Here is a 15012-nt window from a genome sequence, read left to right on the forward strand (position 1 = left end):
GAAGAGGTGAGCTCAGTTCCTTCTACTGTGCCTTCTTGTCTTTTTGTCTGGAAACTCCAGTCTTAGTGATACAGGTGTAATCTGGTCAGCAGCAACTCCATGAATCTGGGATTATATCTGAGTAAACTGGATGCTTGTTGGTCCTTTTAAGAAAGTGTCCCTGGAAAAGGTGTGAGTAGTAATCACAGAAGGTTCTCAAGAGCACCACTCACCTTGTGCTGTTTATTACAATGGATATGACTCAGGACCAGCCAGATGGGATAGATGCATCAGGCAAGGGAAATGGCACGGAGCTTCCATCTCTCTCTGAGAGCATCACTCTTCTAGCATCTCTCCGTGTTCACTGTCTCAGAAGTTCCTAATTTGCTTTTCCTTTGATGGATAACTTCCCAGGGTACAGAATTCTAGGTTGGGTTTTTCTTTTCTCTCAACACTTTAAATATTTTCACTCTCTCCTTGCCTGCATGGTTTCTGAGAAGATAGATTTAATTTCTATCTTTGTTCTCTGTAGGTAAAGTGGTTTTTCCTTCTGGCTCCTTTCAGGATTTTATTTTTGATTTTTCTGTAGTTTGGAAATGAATTGCCTAGTTGTAGGATTTCTTTGTTTGTTTTCATTTTTGTTTTTGCATTTATCTTGCTTGATGTTCTCTGAGCTTTCTAGATCTGTGGTTTGGTGTCTGACACTAATTTGGGGGAATTTTCAGTTATTATTTCAAATATTTCTTCTGTTACTTTTTTTCTTTCTTGTATTCCCATTATTTATATGTTATACTTTTTTGTTATCTACGTTCTTGGTTATTCTGTTCTGTTTTTTCTCCTTGCTTTTCAGTTTTAGAGATTCCTATTGAGATATCCCCAAGGTCGGAGATTCTTTCCTCAGCCATGTCCAGTCTATTACTGAGCCCATCAAAGGCATTCTTCATTTCTATTATAGTGTTTTTGATCTCTGGCATTTCTTTTTGGTTCTTTCTTAGTATTGACATCCCTCTGTTGACATTGCTTATCTGTTCTTTCATGGTGTCTGTTTTATCCATTGGAGCCCTTAGCATGTTAATCACAGTTGTTTTAAATTCTTAGTGTGATAATTTCAACATTTCTGCCATGTCTGGTTTTGAAGTTTGCTCTGTTTCTTTAAATTGTGTTTTTTGCTTTTCAGTGTGTCTTGTAATTTTTTCTTTATAACTGGACATGATGTACCAAGAAAAAGTAACTGTTATAAATAGGTCTTTAGCAATGTGGTGGTGAGATGTTGGGGGAGGGGAGCATTCTGTAGTCTTGTTATTAGTTCTCAGTCTCTGACTGAACCTATATCTTTGGATTGTGAACTTCACAAGTGTTTTAGTTTTTTTCCTCTCTCCTTAGGTTGGACAAGATGGCAAGAGTGGGCTGCTGTTGGGTATTTCCCTTCCCCAGGTCAGTTAGCCTCTGACAATACCCTAGCAGGTTAGGCTCTGGTTAACTGATTTCTCCTGAGGGCAGAACAGAGTGCTGGCCTATTTCAAAATTCTTCCTTTTCTCCTCCCCCTGCTAGAAGCATGAGGAGATTTTCTCTGATATTTACTTTGAGGGCCTGGTCAAGCTCCTGGATATAAATCTTACAAAATTGTGGGGGTGATGCCCCCTTGAGGTTTCTTTTTTTTTAAGATTTTATTTTTAGAGCAGTTTTAGTTTCACAGCAAAATTGAGAGTAGGTTAAAGAGATTTCCATCCGCTGCCCGACACATGCATAGCTTCTCCCATTATCAGAATCACTCACCAGAGTGATACGTTTGTTACCAAGGATGAACCTACCTTGATACATCATAATCACCCCAGATCTGTAGTTTACCTTAGGGTTCACTCTTGGTGTTGTTCATTCTTTGGGTTTGTACAAATGTTTAAAGACATATATCTATCATTATAATGTACAGAGTATTTCACTGCCCTAAAATCCTCTGTGCTCTGCCTTTTCATCCCTTATCACCCTCACCCCTTGCAATCACTGATTTTTTTGTCTCCATAGTTTTGCCTTTTCCTGAATGTCAGTCATGTATTTGGAATCATACAGTATGTAGTCTCATTCAGGTTGGCTGCTTTTTTTAGTAATATGCATTTAAGGTTCCCCCATGTCTTTTCATGGCTTAATAGCTCATTTCTTTTTTAAAAAATTTTTTTATTATGGATCTTTTGTTATTTAGATCATTTCAGCAAAAAGATTAAGGCTAAATTACAATGGAACTGCCATTGACTAAGTAATGTGAGAGATCTACTTTTCTCCAACTACCAGTCTTTTTACTTTTTTCGGAGTTCAGTCACCATAGGTCAAATTCTTTTGGAGATAAATGTCAGTTTTAATAATATATGATATCAGGCTTTAGTTCTGTTTACAGTGCTATAAATATCTTTGTGACAAAAGATTTAGAGGACTTTGAAATTGGCACATTACTTATAATATTTTAATACTATAAAAGTTAATAATGAATGTTAAATTTACCAAAGACTTCTGGAGGAGTCTTTGGTAAATTTAACCAGTATTTAACCAAGTATATAACAAGTATACTTGGTTTTGTTTTATACCTCATTGTTAAGCTAAAGTGGTAACATTTAAGTTAAAAGGAACTGGTTACAGTCTTTTTAAGGCCATGGGCCAGAGATCATTTCAAATTTTTGGTCTTCATATTAGGTTTCATAGCAGTACAGTTTAAGTGTAGTTGATTTACAATATTATATTATTTTCAGGTGTACAACATGGTGATTTAAAATTTTTATAGATTATACTCCATTTATAGTTACTATAAAATGATGGCTGTATTCCCTGTGCTATAAATATATCCTTGTAGCTTATTTATTTTGTACAAAGTGGTTTGTACCTCTTAACCTCCTACCCCATCTTGCCCCTCCCCTCTTCCCTCTCCCACTGGTAACCACTAGTTTGTTCTCTATATCTGAGTCTGTTTCTGTTTTGTTATATTCATTCGTTTTATGCTTTAGATTGCACATGTAGGTGATAACATACAGTATTTGTCTTTTTCTGTCTGATTTATTTCACTAAGCATAATAGCCTCCAGTTTCAGTCATGTTGTTGCAAATGGGAAAACTTCACTTTTTTATGGCTCTGTAGTATTACATTGTGTGTGTATATATATATATACACACACATACGTACATATATATATATACACATACATACATACCACATTTTCTTTATCCATTCATCTGTTGATGAACTTTTAGGTTGCTTCCATATCTTGTCTATTATAAAAAATGCTGCTATGAACATTGGGGTGCATGTATTTTTTTTTTTTTGGCTGCACTGGGTCTTTGTTGCTGCGTGCAGGCTTTCTCTAGTTGCAGTGAGCGAGGGCCACTCTTTGTTGCGGTGCGTGGGCTTCTTATTGCGGTGGCTTTTCCTGTTGCGGAGCATGGGCTCTAGGTACACGGACTTTGGTAGTTGTAGCACACGAGCTCAGTAGTTGTGGCATGCGGGCCCTAGAGCACGCAGGCTTCAGCAGATGTGGTGCATGGGCTCAATACTTGCGGTGCACGGGCTCTAGGGTTTATGGGCTTCAGTAGTTGTGTCGCGCAGGCTCAGTAGTTGTGGCTCATGAGCTCTAGAGCACAGGATCAGTTGTGGTGGTGCACGGGCTTAGTTGCTCTGTGGCATGTGGGATCTTCCCGGACCAGGGCTCGAACCCGTGTCCCTTTCATTGGCAGGCAGATTCTTAACCACTGCACCACCAGGGAAGTCCTGCATGTGTCTTTTTGAACGAGTGTTTTTCTTTTCTTTGCATAAATTCCCAGGAGTGGAATTACTGGATAATATGGTAGTTCTATTTTTAGTCTTTTGAGGAACATTTGTACTGTTTTCCACAGTAGCTGCACAAATTTACATTCCCACCAACAGTGTACAGAGGTTACCTTTTCTCCATATCCTTGCCAACACTTGTTATTTGTGGTCTTTCTGATGATAGCCATTCTCACAGGTGTGAGGTGATGTCTCAGTGTGGTTTTCATTTGTATTTCCCTGATGATCTAATCGTTTCATTTGTGCCTGTTGGCCATCTCTATGTCTTCTTTGGGTCCTCTACCTATTGTTTAATCAGATTTTTTTTTGTTTTTGATGTTGAGTTGTATGAGCTGTTTATATATTTTGGATATTAATCCGTTATTGGACATATCATTTGCACAAATCTTCTTCCCTTCAGTCAGTTGCCTTTTCATTTTGTTGATGGTTTCCTTTGTTTTGCAAAAGCTTTTAAGTTTGATTAGGTCCCATTTGTTTATTTTTTGCTTTTGTTGCTCTTGCCTGAGAAGACACATCCAAAAAATATTGCTAAGAACAATGTCAAAGAGTGTAGTACCTGTGTTTTCTTCTAGGAGTTTTATGGTTTCAGGTCTTACATTAAAGCCTTTAATCCATTTTTTTTTTTTTTTTTTTGCGGTATGCAGGCCCCTCACTGCTGCGGCCCCTCCCGTTGCAGAGCACAGGCTCCTGATGGGCAGGCTCAGCTGCCATAGGCTCACGGGCCCAGCCGCTCCTCGGCATGCGGGATCCCCCCAGACCGGGGCATGAACCCGCGTCCCCTGCATCGGCAGGCGGACCCCCAAACACTGCACCACCAGGGAAGCCCGCCTTTAATCCATTTTGAGTCTTTTTTTGTATATGGTGTAAGAAAATGTTCTAGTTCCATTCTTTTACATGTAGCTGTCTAATTTTCCATGGAGTTTTTAACTCTCAGACTTGTGTACACTGAACCTCCAGCAATTGGTCAATTACAGTTCAGGCTTTCCTACCCTGCTGCTGGTTCCCATGATGGTTTCCATTTCTAAGTCTACTCCAGTAAGCCATGACTTCTTGCATTTGCCTGTCTGTCTTTCCAATAGTAGGCTCAGCAGTTTCTACTGTGCCCTCATTTCTCTTAAGGATCCTAGAAGAGTTGATTTTTCAGTCTGTTCAGCTTTTTACTTGATAGACAGTGCAGTGACTTTCAAGCTCTTTAAATTTGGAACTGGAAACTGGAAGTTCTGAACTACTTTTTTAAAATAAAAAAATAATGCATAAAAAAGTAGGGTATGTATATGATTTTTAAAAGTAAACTATATGGAAGGCAATGCAATGAAACATTTAAGTCTCTTTCCTATCCTGGACCTTAGTTCTCCAGGCCTTTTCCCTAGAGGAAACCACTGTTAATAGTTTCATGTGTGTTCTTCCATAGGTAATCTCAGCAATTACAAATGTATGTGTATATATTTTGTAAAAAAGCAAATGGGGGGCTTCCCTGGTGGCGCAGTGGTTGAGAGTCCGCCTGCCGATGCAGGGGACGTGGGTTCGTGCCCTGGTCCGGGAAGATCCCACATGCCACGGAGCGGCTGGGCCCGTGAGCCATGGCCGCTGAGCCTGCCCGTCCGGAGCCTGTGCTCCACAACGGGAGAGGCCACAGCAGTGAGAGGCCCGTGTACCACAAAAACAAAAACAAAAACAAAAAACAAAACAAAACAAAAGCTAATGGAACCATATTCAACATGTGCTGGACCTTGTTTTTGCTTCTTGTATCTTAGAGTTCATGTCATATCAGCATACAAAAATCTATTTCTTTTTTTATGACTGCATAATATTGTGCTAGATATGTATGTCATAATTTATTTAACACCCCTCACTTCCCCATGATGAACATTTATGATGTTTCCAGGCTTTTAATTAAAATCAGTGTAGGGACTTCACTGGTGGTCCAGTGGTTAAGACTCCATTCTTCCATGGCAGGGGGCACAGGTTTGATCCTGGGTTGGGAAAGTTCCACATGCTGCGCAGTGTGACGAAGAAAAAAAAAAAATCAGTGTAGCCATGTATATACATCTTTGCAATGTGTGAATATATCTGTGAGATAGATTACTAGATGTTATCTCCTTGATATTAATAAATACATATAACTTTTATGAGTATAACATGATTTTTTCCCCCACTCCTTTAGAAAGAAGCCTAAGAAGAAAGAAAATGAGACTGGATGTAGAAGGTCAATGCGATTACTAAAAGTTGATCCTTCAGGAGTTTCATTACCAGCAACTCCAACCCAGCCAATATTAGTAGCAGATGAAAATGTAAGAAAGAGTGCAAATACAATATATTAACCAATAAAATACTCAAAAATTTGAAGTGTTTGAAAGTAGAGTAAAAAGTCATTAAATTATGTTTAATTTGTGCATCATTAATTTAATACTTGGCTGTTGTATGGTTTAATGAGTAAGATTTCAAACTCATAAGAGACTGGCTTGGATTCTGTATTTCTGCAGACTTACCCTGTGTGGGATTGTGGGTAAATTCCTTAGTCTTTCTGAGCCCCAGTTTCCCCATTTTTTTTTTTTTTTGCGGTACGCGGGCCTCTCACTGTTGTGACCTTTCCCGTTGCTAAGCACAGGCTCCGGGTGCGCAGGCTCAGCGGCCATGGCTCACGGGCCTAGCCGCTCCGCGGCATGTGGGATCTTCCCGGACCGGGGCATGAACCCTTGTCACCTGCATTGGCAGGTGGACTCTCAACCACTGCACCACCAGGGAAGCCCTCCCCATTTTTAAAATGGCAACAATAGCAGAAACCTCTCAAAGAGGTGTTGTGAGGGATAAATGAAATAGTATCTATAAAGTTTCCTACATTTATATTAAGGACTTAGTAAGCAATAAATGGTAGTTATTAATATTATTAGTAATAAATAATATATGTCAGTAGTGATGGGGTTCTCTTACTGTAGTTTAATTTTACGCTATCAGTGAGTGGAAAGAGTTTTATTTAGCAAATTTATTGTCTAAATAAGATTATGAGTATATTTTTTATTCAGGAGCACCTACTGGTTTTTTTTTTTTTTATTGCACCTACTGTTTTTAATACTTTGTATGTAAGTGCTTAATTATAAATTGGAAGATTAGCCTGGTGCTTTGAGAGCTAATTGCAAATTAAGTTACTAGGGGAAGAGTAGCTTTCAAATTTTTTTGAAGCCTCCATCCATCCATGATAAGAAATACATTTACATTGAACCCGTTCCACACACACACACACACACACACACACACACACACACACACACACACACACACACCTGAAACAAAACTTTTGTGAAATGATACTTATCCTTACTACATGTGATACACTTTTGTATTTCCTAGTCTGTTCTTTTCTCAGTCACTAAAACACACTGTTCGTTGTAATGTATTAAAATGATTTCATGACCTATGGGTTACAACCTGTGATTTAAAAAACACTGACATACAGTAAGAGAAAGACAAATATCATATGGTATCACTTAATATGTGGAATCTAAAATATGGCACAAATGAACCTATCTACAAAACAGAAACTCACAGAAATGAGAACAGACTTGTGGATGCCGGGTGAGGGGGGCAGTGGGGGAGGGAAGGACTGGGAGTTTGGGATTAGCAGATGTAAACTATTATATACAGGATGGGTAAACAAGGTCCTACTGTATAGCACAGGGAACTATATTCAGTATCCTGTGATAAACCATAATGGAAAAGAATATGAAAAAAGAATGTCTGTGTATAACTGAGTCACTTTGCTGTATAGCAGAGATGGACACAACATTGTAAATCAACTATGCTTCAGTTAAAAAAATAAAAAATAAAAAACACATAGAGTAATAACTTTGAGGTATGAAATTGAACTGATCTGAATCAATTCCCAGGTACTGGCAGTGTAACTTTGGACAAATTAACTTCTCTAAGTTTCATTCCACTGTCTTTATAATGTGATATCTCATTCACTGGATTATTAAGGGGATTAAATGAGATAATACATGTTATTACTTTACAGGATACTTGGCATTCATTCATTGAACAACTGTTTTTGAATGCTAACTATGTGTCACCACTGTTGTTGGTATTGAAAGTAAAGTAGTAAGAAATCTTAAGCTTACATTCTAGGGCAGAGCGACAACCAACTTTTTTTTCTTATTTTTTATAACAGCCTTTGTTACCTCCTGGGCCTTTAGAAATGACTTCTGAAAATCGAGATGATAACAGTGAACTATTTAAAGGATTTCTGCAGACTTGGGCAGAAGTGAGCAAGGTGTCACTTGGGAGGGTAAGCCCAAGCTCTTAGAATCATCTGTTAAGCAAATTTTAGTACATATATTAACTTAGTGCTTTGGTTTCTCCCATTGTTTCAGACAAGAAGTAAAAACACTGAGAAGGAGTTATCTAGCATTAAAAGGTGAGTTAAAATTCCTTGCCTTTGTTTTACATTTTCTGGGATCTTTATAACTTAAAGACTATACCATTACAGGAAATTTGAAAGAGGTGAGAAAAATTATCCATCGTATTTCTACCCTAACAACCGTTGTTTTTGTATATTTCCTTTCGTGTATCACCATATGTAATACCACTAGGATATAAGCTTCATGAATGCATGGATTTTGTCTCAATAACCAGAAAAGTGCATTTCACATAGTATATATTCATTCAGTGTTTAATAAATGAGTGATATCACATACATTTTTACTTTTTTATGTTCTAATATATGTACAGTTTTGCATTATGCTTTTCTATTAACATTGTGGTTGCATGTTACTAGAGTCTTTAAATTTATTGAATAATTGCATAATATTTGATTTAGCAGGTAGAATTTACTTAACCTCCTGTTACTCCCTTGGTATTTGAAATTGTTTTCTATTTATTTTGATTGTTTGTATGTGTGTTTGTTGAAATTTATATTGTGATGGTGGATTATTTCCTTAGGATAGATTCCAGAAGTGAGATTAATGTGTCAAATATTATGGACATTTTCATGGCTTTTAGGAAATGCCGGATTGTTTTCCAAAATCTTTTTTAAAAATTTCTGAAAATCTTAAATGAATTTACTCTGCTGTTAGCAATATATATGAATGTATGTGTAACTATAGCCTCTTAGCTTTCATAAGTGAAAAATAGTACCCCATTGTTTAGTTTGATTTCCTTGGTTGCCAGGAAGTTGAATATTTTCCCACATTTACTAATGGTGATTTTACTTTTTCGAATCATCTTTTACTTGTTTTGACTACTGAGTTTGGTTTTACTTCTAAAATTTAACTTTTTAATCTTCTCAGCTACAAAGCCAATTTAAATGGCATGATCATTAGTGAAGATACTGTTTATAAAGTTACCAAAGGCCCAATATTCTCAATGGCTCTCCACCCATCAGAAATTAGAACTTTGGTGGCAGCTGGGGCCAGATCTGGACAAGTTGGGCTTTGGGATTTGGTAAGTTATTATTAATTGTTTTGAAGATATTAACATTTGAAGCAAATAGTCTGCGAAAGAATAGCCTAGAGCCATGTGTTTCTAGATGTTACTTGAGATTTATAGTTTTGTGCTTTGTGATTCCAAATTTTAGAAACCTAGAGGAATTTAAATTTGCTTTGTAGAACTTTAACATTTTTAGCTTGAATATCTTTAGTCATCTGGGCATAAATTCCTGCCAGGAAAGTTTATTACAACTTTAAATGTGTATATGAAAAGATCATACAAAGTTCTTAGGTTTCTAATTATGTTTAAAATATAGTTTCCAAGCTGGATCAAAATATCTTCCCAAGGATCTTCTTAGGATGATCCTAGTAATTTTTTTTTTTAATTAATTTAGTTTTTGTCTATTTATTTTTGGCTGCATTGGGTCTTCATTGCTGCATGTGGGCTTTCTCTAGTTGCAGCGAGCGGGGGCTACTCTTCATTGCGGTGCGCGGGCTTCTCATGGTGGTGGCTTCTCTTGTTGCAGAGCATGGGCTCTAGGCACGCAGGCTCAGTAGTTGTGGCACATGGGCTCAGTAGTTGTGGCTCACGGGCTCTAGAGCGCAGGCTCAGTAGTTGTGGCGCATGGGCTTAGTTGCTCTGCGGCATGTGGGATCTTCCCGGACCAGGGCTCGAACCTGTGTCCCCTGCATTGGCAGGTGGATTCTTAACCACTGCACCACCAGGGAAGCCCCCTAGTCATTTTTTGATGAGTTAGAAACAGATACTGAATTTCATTCATTGTACATATAATAATGCATTGATTGCTTTCAGTGTTTACAGAATTGAAAAAAGCCGAGTTAATGTTCTCTGAACTTAGTTTTTAATTGGGGAAGTAGAACAAAGACCTGAAAAATGCCATAAGGACAGTTAATAGAGATGGAGAAATCATGGTGACTTGCAGTGGTTTGGGGTTAATAAATAAAATGGATTTTGTAAGTGAGAAGAGAAGAAATGAAAACCAAATTCTCTCTTATTTTGGGAGCATAGGTTCTCCCTTATTTTGATAAAATGTGAGTGGGGTAGGAGGTGAAAGGATTTGGTAAAGAAAACAGAAGCAGAGAAGTGGGAAGAGGACCAGAAATGGTATAAGGTTGTATAAGCTGAGAGATGAATTTCAAGCATCGGAGTTTGACAGGGCTTTTTTTTTTAGATGAGTTAAAAAGAATGGGAACAGAAAAAGGGCCATTAGTTTTGAAAATAAGGTATCATAAGTGAGCTGAGAGAATAGCTTCAACAATAAGGTAAGAAAGGAACACAGACTTTAGGAGATTAAAAAAAGTATGGGGTGGAAGAAGAAATGGAAGCAATGGATAGACTATTTGTTGAAGAACTTAGAAAAGGAAAAATAGAGAATTAGCATAGTCAAGTGAAGATCTTTTCAGGGTGTGTTGAAGATATGTAGGAAAGTCCCTTTGTCATGTCTTTTCTGGTGACTCCAAAAATCTGTATTATTGGGTGTCTGTAGTCCAATATTTTTATCAACTTTCTAATTTTTCAGGACACCTGGCTATCTCATTAACAGACTGAGCGAGTCTAAAACCATTATCTTGGCTATCCTGTGCTCACTCCGAAACTCCCCTCGTTTTTTAAAAAAAAGTTTAGCGTTATTGAGGTATAATTAACATTTTATAAAATCTACACATTTAAAATGTACAGTTTAATGATTTTTAGTAAGTTTATTGAGTTGTGTAAATATCACCATAATTCAGTTTTAGAACATTTTCATCATTCCTATAAGATTCCTCGTGGCTACTTACATTTAATCCCTGTTTCTACCCTTATCCCCAGGCAAATCTCCACAAATTTGCACTTTTTGGACATTTCATATAAATAGAATCATAAAATATGTGGTCTTTTATATTGGCATTTTTCTTTTAGCATAGTTTTTTTTTAATTAATTAATTTATTTATTTTGGCTGCATTGGGTCTTAGTTGAAGCATGTGGGGTCTTTGTTGAGGCATGCGGGATCTTTTGTTGAGGCGTGCAGGATCTTTCATTGAGGCGTGGGCTTTTTGTTGTGGCGTGCAGGCTTCTCTCTAGTTGTGGCATGTGGGTTTTTCTCTAGTTGTGGTGTGCAGGCTCCAGGGCTCGTGGGCTCTGTAGTTGTGGCACGTGGACTTAGTTGCCCCACAGCATGTGGGATCTTAGTTCCCCAACCAGAGATTGAACCTGTGTCCCCTGCATTGGGAGGTGGATTCTTTACCACCGGACCACCAGGGAAGTCCCTCTTTTAGCATAGTTTTAAGGTTTATCTGTTTTATAGCATCTATCAGCACCTCATTCTTTTTTTATTGCTGAATAGTATTCCATTGTTTGATTTTACCACATTTTGTTTATCCATTCATCATTTGACAGACATTTGGGTTGTTTCCACTTTTTGGCTATTCTGAATAATTCTACTATAAACATTTGTATACACATTTTTGTGTAGGTCTGTGTTTTCATTTCTCTTGGGTAGGTATCTGGGAGTAGAATTGCTAGGTCATATGGTAACTGGTTAACATTTGAGGAACTGTCACCCTGCTTTCCAAAGTGGCTGCATCATTTTCTATTCCTACCAGCAATGTATGAGGGTTCAAATTTTTTTACATGCTCACCAACATTTATTATTATCTGTCTTTTCGATTATAGCCTTTCAAGTGGGTGGTATCTTCCTAGTGAAGTTGTATCTCCATGTGGTTTTGATTTGCATTTCTCTAATGACTAATGATGTTGAGAATCTTTTCCTGCCATTTGGATATCTTTGGCGAAATGTCTATTCAAATCTTTTGTCAATTTTTTATTGGGTTGTTTGTCTTCTTGTTGAGTTGTAAGAGTTCTTTGTATATTCTAGATACACATCCTTATCAGATATGTGATTTGCAAATATTTCTTCTTTTCATCTTCTTAATGCTATCTTTTGAAGTGCAAATTTTTGAATTTTGGTGATGTCCGATTCATCAAACTTTTAATGGACTGTGTTTTTGGTGTCATATCTAAGAAATCTTTTGTGTAACCCAAAGTCTTAAAGATTTTCTCCTGTGTTTTTTTGTAAAAATTTTATAGTTTCAGCTTTCACATTTAGTTCACTGATCCATCTTGAATTGTTCTTTTTGAATTATTTTTGTATATGCTGTAAGGTAAGGGCCCAAGTTCATCTTTTTGTATGTGTATATCCAGTTGTCCCAGCACTATTTGTTGAAAAGACTTTTACCTCATTGTATTGTCTTGGCAGTCCCTCAGTTTTCCTCTTAACCTTCTGTCAGATTCCTAGTCTCACCTAAGGATCAAAAGATGAGCTGTCATTTATTCGGTCACCCCACCCATTCATTCATTCCACACTTATTAAGTATTTTGTGCTAAGTACTCTTTTTTTTAATAAATTTATTTCTATATTTATTTTTTGGCTGTGTTAGGTCTTTATTTTTTGGCTGTATCAGGTCAAGCCTGCGTGTGGGCTTTCTCTAGTTGCGGCGAGCAGGGGCTACTATTTGTTGCGGTGCGCAGGCTTCTCATTGCGGTGGCTTCTCTTGTTGTGGAGTACGGGCTCTAGGTGTGTAGTCTTCAGTAGTTGTGGCATGCAGGCTCAGTAGTTGTGGCTCACAGGCTCTAGAGCACAGGCTCAGTAGTTGTGGTGCATGGGCTTAGTTGCTCCGCGGCATGTGGGATCTTCCCGGACCAGGGCTCAAACCTGTGTCCCCTGCATTGGCAGGCAGATTCTTAACCACTGAGCCACCAGGGAAGTCCCCTAAGTACTATTCTAATAACTCCCCATCCATATTTGTGAGGAAGGATTTTCTCTGTCCTTATGGAGTTTAGAATTTAGTGGCAAAAGCAGCATGAATGAAATAATTACATGTTTGATAAGTGGAGTGAATTATATACTATGATTAATGGAGTGGAGGAAAAGTAGTGTTATAAAAACACATAACAGGGGAACTGGCCTGATTTTGAGGATCAGGGAAGGCTTCCCTGAGGAAGTGAGAATTGAGTTGAGATTTGAAAGCTAAGTAGGAGTAAGCCAAGCAAAGAAAGGGAAAAGAGCATTTCACACAAGAGGAACAGCATGTCAAGGACCTTAGGCAGGAGGATGCCGGCTTGATACATTTAAGGACCTGAAGAATGCCTCTGAAAGAATGCCTCTGTGGCTAGAGCATAAACAGCAGAGGCATAAACGGAAGGGATGAGTGGAATAGGGGGAAGCTGTACAGGTGGGTAGAGGTCAGATGTATAGCTTTATACATAAAGCCTCTGTAACAACTTCCTACAAAACAAACATTGAATACTATTTTCATTTTTCACCTTTTCTCACAAAAGCAAAAATCTTCTTTGGATTCCCTTCAGTTAGCAAAAATAGGTACTAATATAGGTGTTTTGTAAGAGCAAAGTGGCATAAAGTGAACTTTTGAAAAGTGGGGGATACATGTATTTATTTTTAAATTAATTAAAATAGAAAATTCAGTTCTTCAGTTACACCAGGCACATTTCAAGTGCTTAATAGCCACACATGACTAGTGGATACCATATTGGACAGCGCATACATAAAACATTTTTGTCATCTCAGAAAATTCTTTTGGACAGTGCTGCTGTGGAGCAAGCTAATATCAACATTAATTTGGTAAAATAAGACTCAAAGATAAGGTGATAAAACAACAGAATGAAATGAAAAAGGAGACTGTAGAACTAAGGAAACAAATTGAAGATCAGTGAAACTAATAAATTAGACAAAAGGAACAGAATAGACATGGCTGAAAATGAAATTATAGATATTAAAGGAAATATCTGAGGTAATCTCAAACACAGATGAAAAAAGTTTTATGAGAAAAGCCAATAGAAAAGGAAAGCCAGGACTTCGCTGGTGGCGCAGTGGTTAAGAATCTGCCTGCCAATTCAGTGGACACGGGTTCAATCCCTGGTCCAGGAAGATCCCACATGCCGTGGAGCAACGAAGCCCGTGTGCCACAACTACTGAGCCTGCACTCTAGAGCCCATGAGCCACAACTACTGAAGCCTGTGTGCCACAACTACTGAAGCCCATGTTCCTAGAGCCTGTGCTCCACAACAAGAGAAGCCACTGCAATGAGAAGCCCACGCACCACAATGAAGAGTAGCCCCCACTTGCCATGACTAGAGAAAGCCCGTGTGCAGTAGCAAGACCCAAGGCAGCCAAAGATAGATAGATAGATAAATAAATAAATTCATTTAAAAAAAAAAAAGGAAAGGAAAGCCAGTCAAAGATGACCCAACAAATGTAACAGAAAATATATTCAAAGAGAACTTTTCTGAAAAGACAGAATTGGATTGACAGATTTGAGTGTGTATGCCATGTTCTAGGAAGATTTGGACTTAAATGATAAAGAATTCTTTAGGCAGGAAAAACAAATTATATTCAAGGGGAAAAGCCAGGTTTGCCTCAGTTTTCTACAGCAACATTTCATGTAATGTCTACAAAGTTCTGAGAGAAGGAAGTGTGGCCTGGAATACATACCCAGCCCAAGATATTATTCTAATGTAAAGACAGCAGGTAGGTCTTTTCACATCTGAAAAAACTCAAGAAATTGAAGACCTGTGAGTTCATCTGGAAAAAACTGCTTGATAGCAAATCTTGGCCCGTTGAAAGTAAATCAAAATTAAGGATTCAGGAATGGAGAAGCTTGACAGAAAAATTGATGATGAGTATTGAATCCATTTAAATACAGAACTGGGACTTCCCTGGTCCAGTGGTAAAGAATCTGCCTTCCAATGCAGGGGACGTGGGTTCGATCCCTGGTTGGGGAGCTAAGAT

General features: G+C 37.9%; 1 protein-coding gene across 3 annotated transcripts in view; it reads left to right on the forward strand.

The window, feature by feature from the left end:
- Positions 1–15012, forward strand: part of WDR76 (WD repeat domain 76) — an 81701-nt gene that overhangs the window by 31265 nt on the left and 35424 nt on the right. For 2 of the 3 annotated variants that reach the window (XR_010945233.1, XM_067745475.1), the window contains 5 exons: positions 1363–1413; positions 5949–6075; positions 7950–8066; positions 8152–8195; positions 9067–9220. Coding sequence is in view for 2 of the 3 variants with exons in the window: in XM_067745475.1 (XP_067601576.1) it covers positions 1363–1413; positions 5949–6075; positions 7950–8066; positions 8152–8195; positions 9067–9220 (493 nt within the window). In the remaining variant the exon portion in view is untranslated. The remainder of the gene's footprint in view (positions 1–1362; positions 1414–5948; positions 6076–7949; positions 8067–8151; positions 8196–9066; positions 9221–15012) is intronic. The other variant, XM_067745473.1, reaches the window with a different exon arrangement.

The sequence above is a fragment of the Pseudorca crassidens genome, chromosome 1 (assembly GCF_039906515.1).
Source record: "Pseudorca crassidens isolate mPseCra1 chromosome 1, mPseCra1.hap1, whole genome shotgun sequence".
NCBI classification, from domain to species: domain Eukaryota; kingdom Metazoa; phylum Chordata; class Mammalia; order Artiodactyla; family Delphinidae; genus Pseudorca; species Pseudorca crassidens.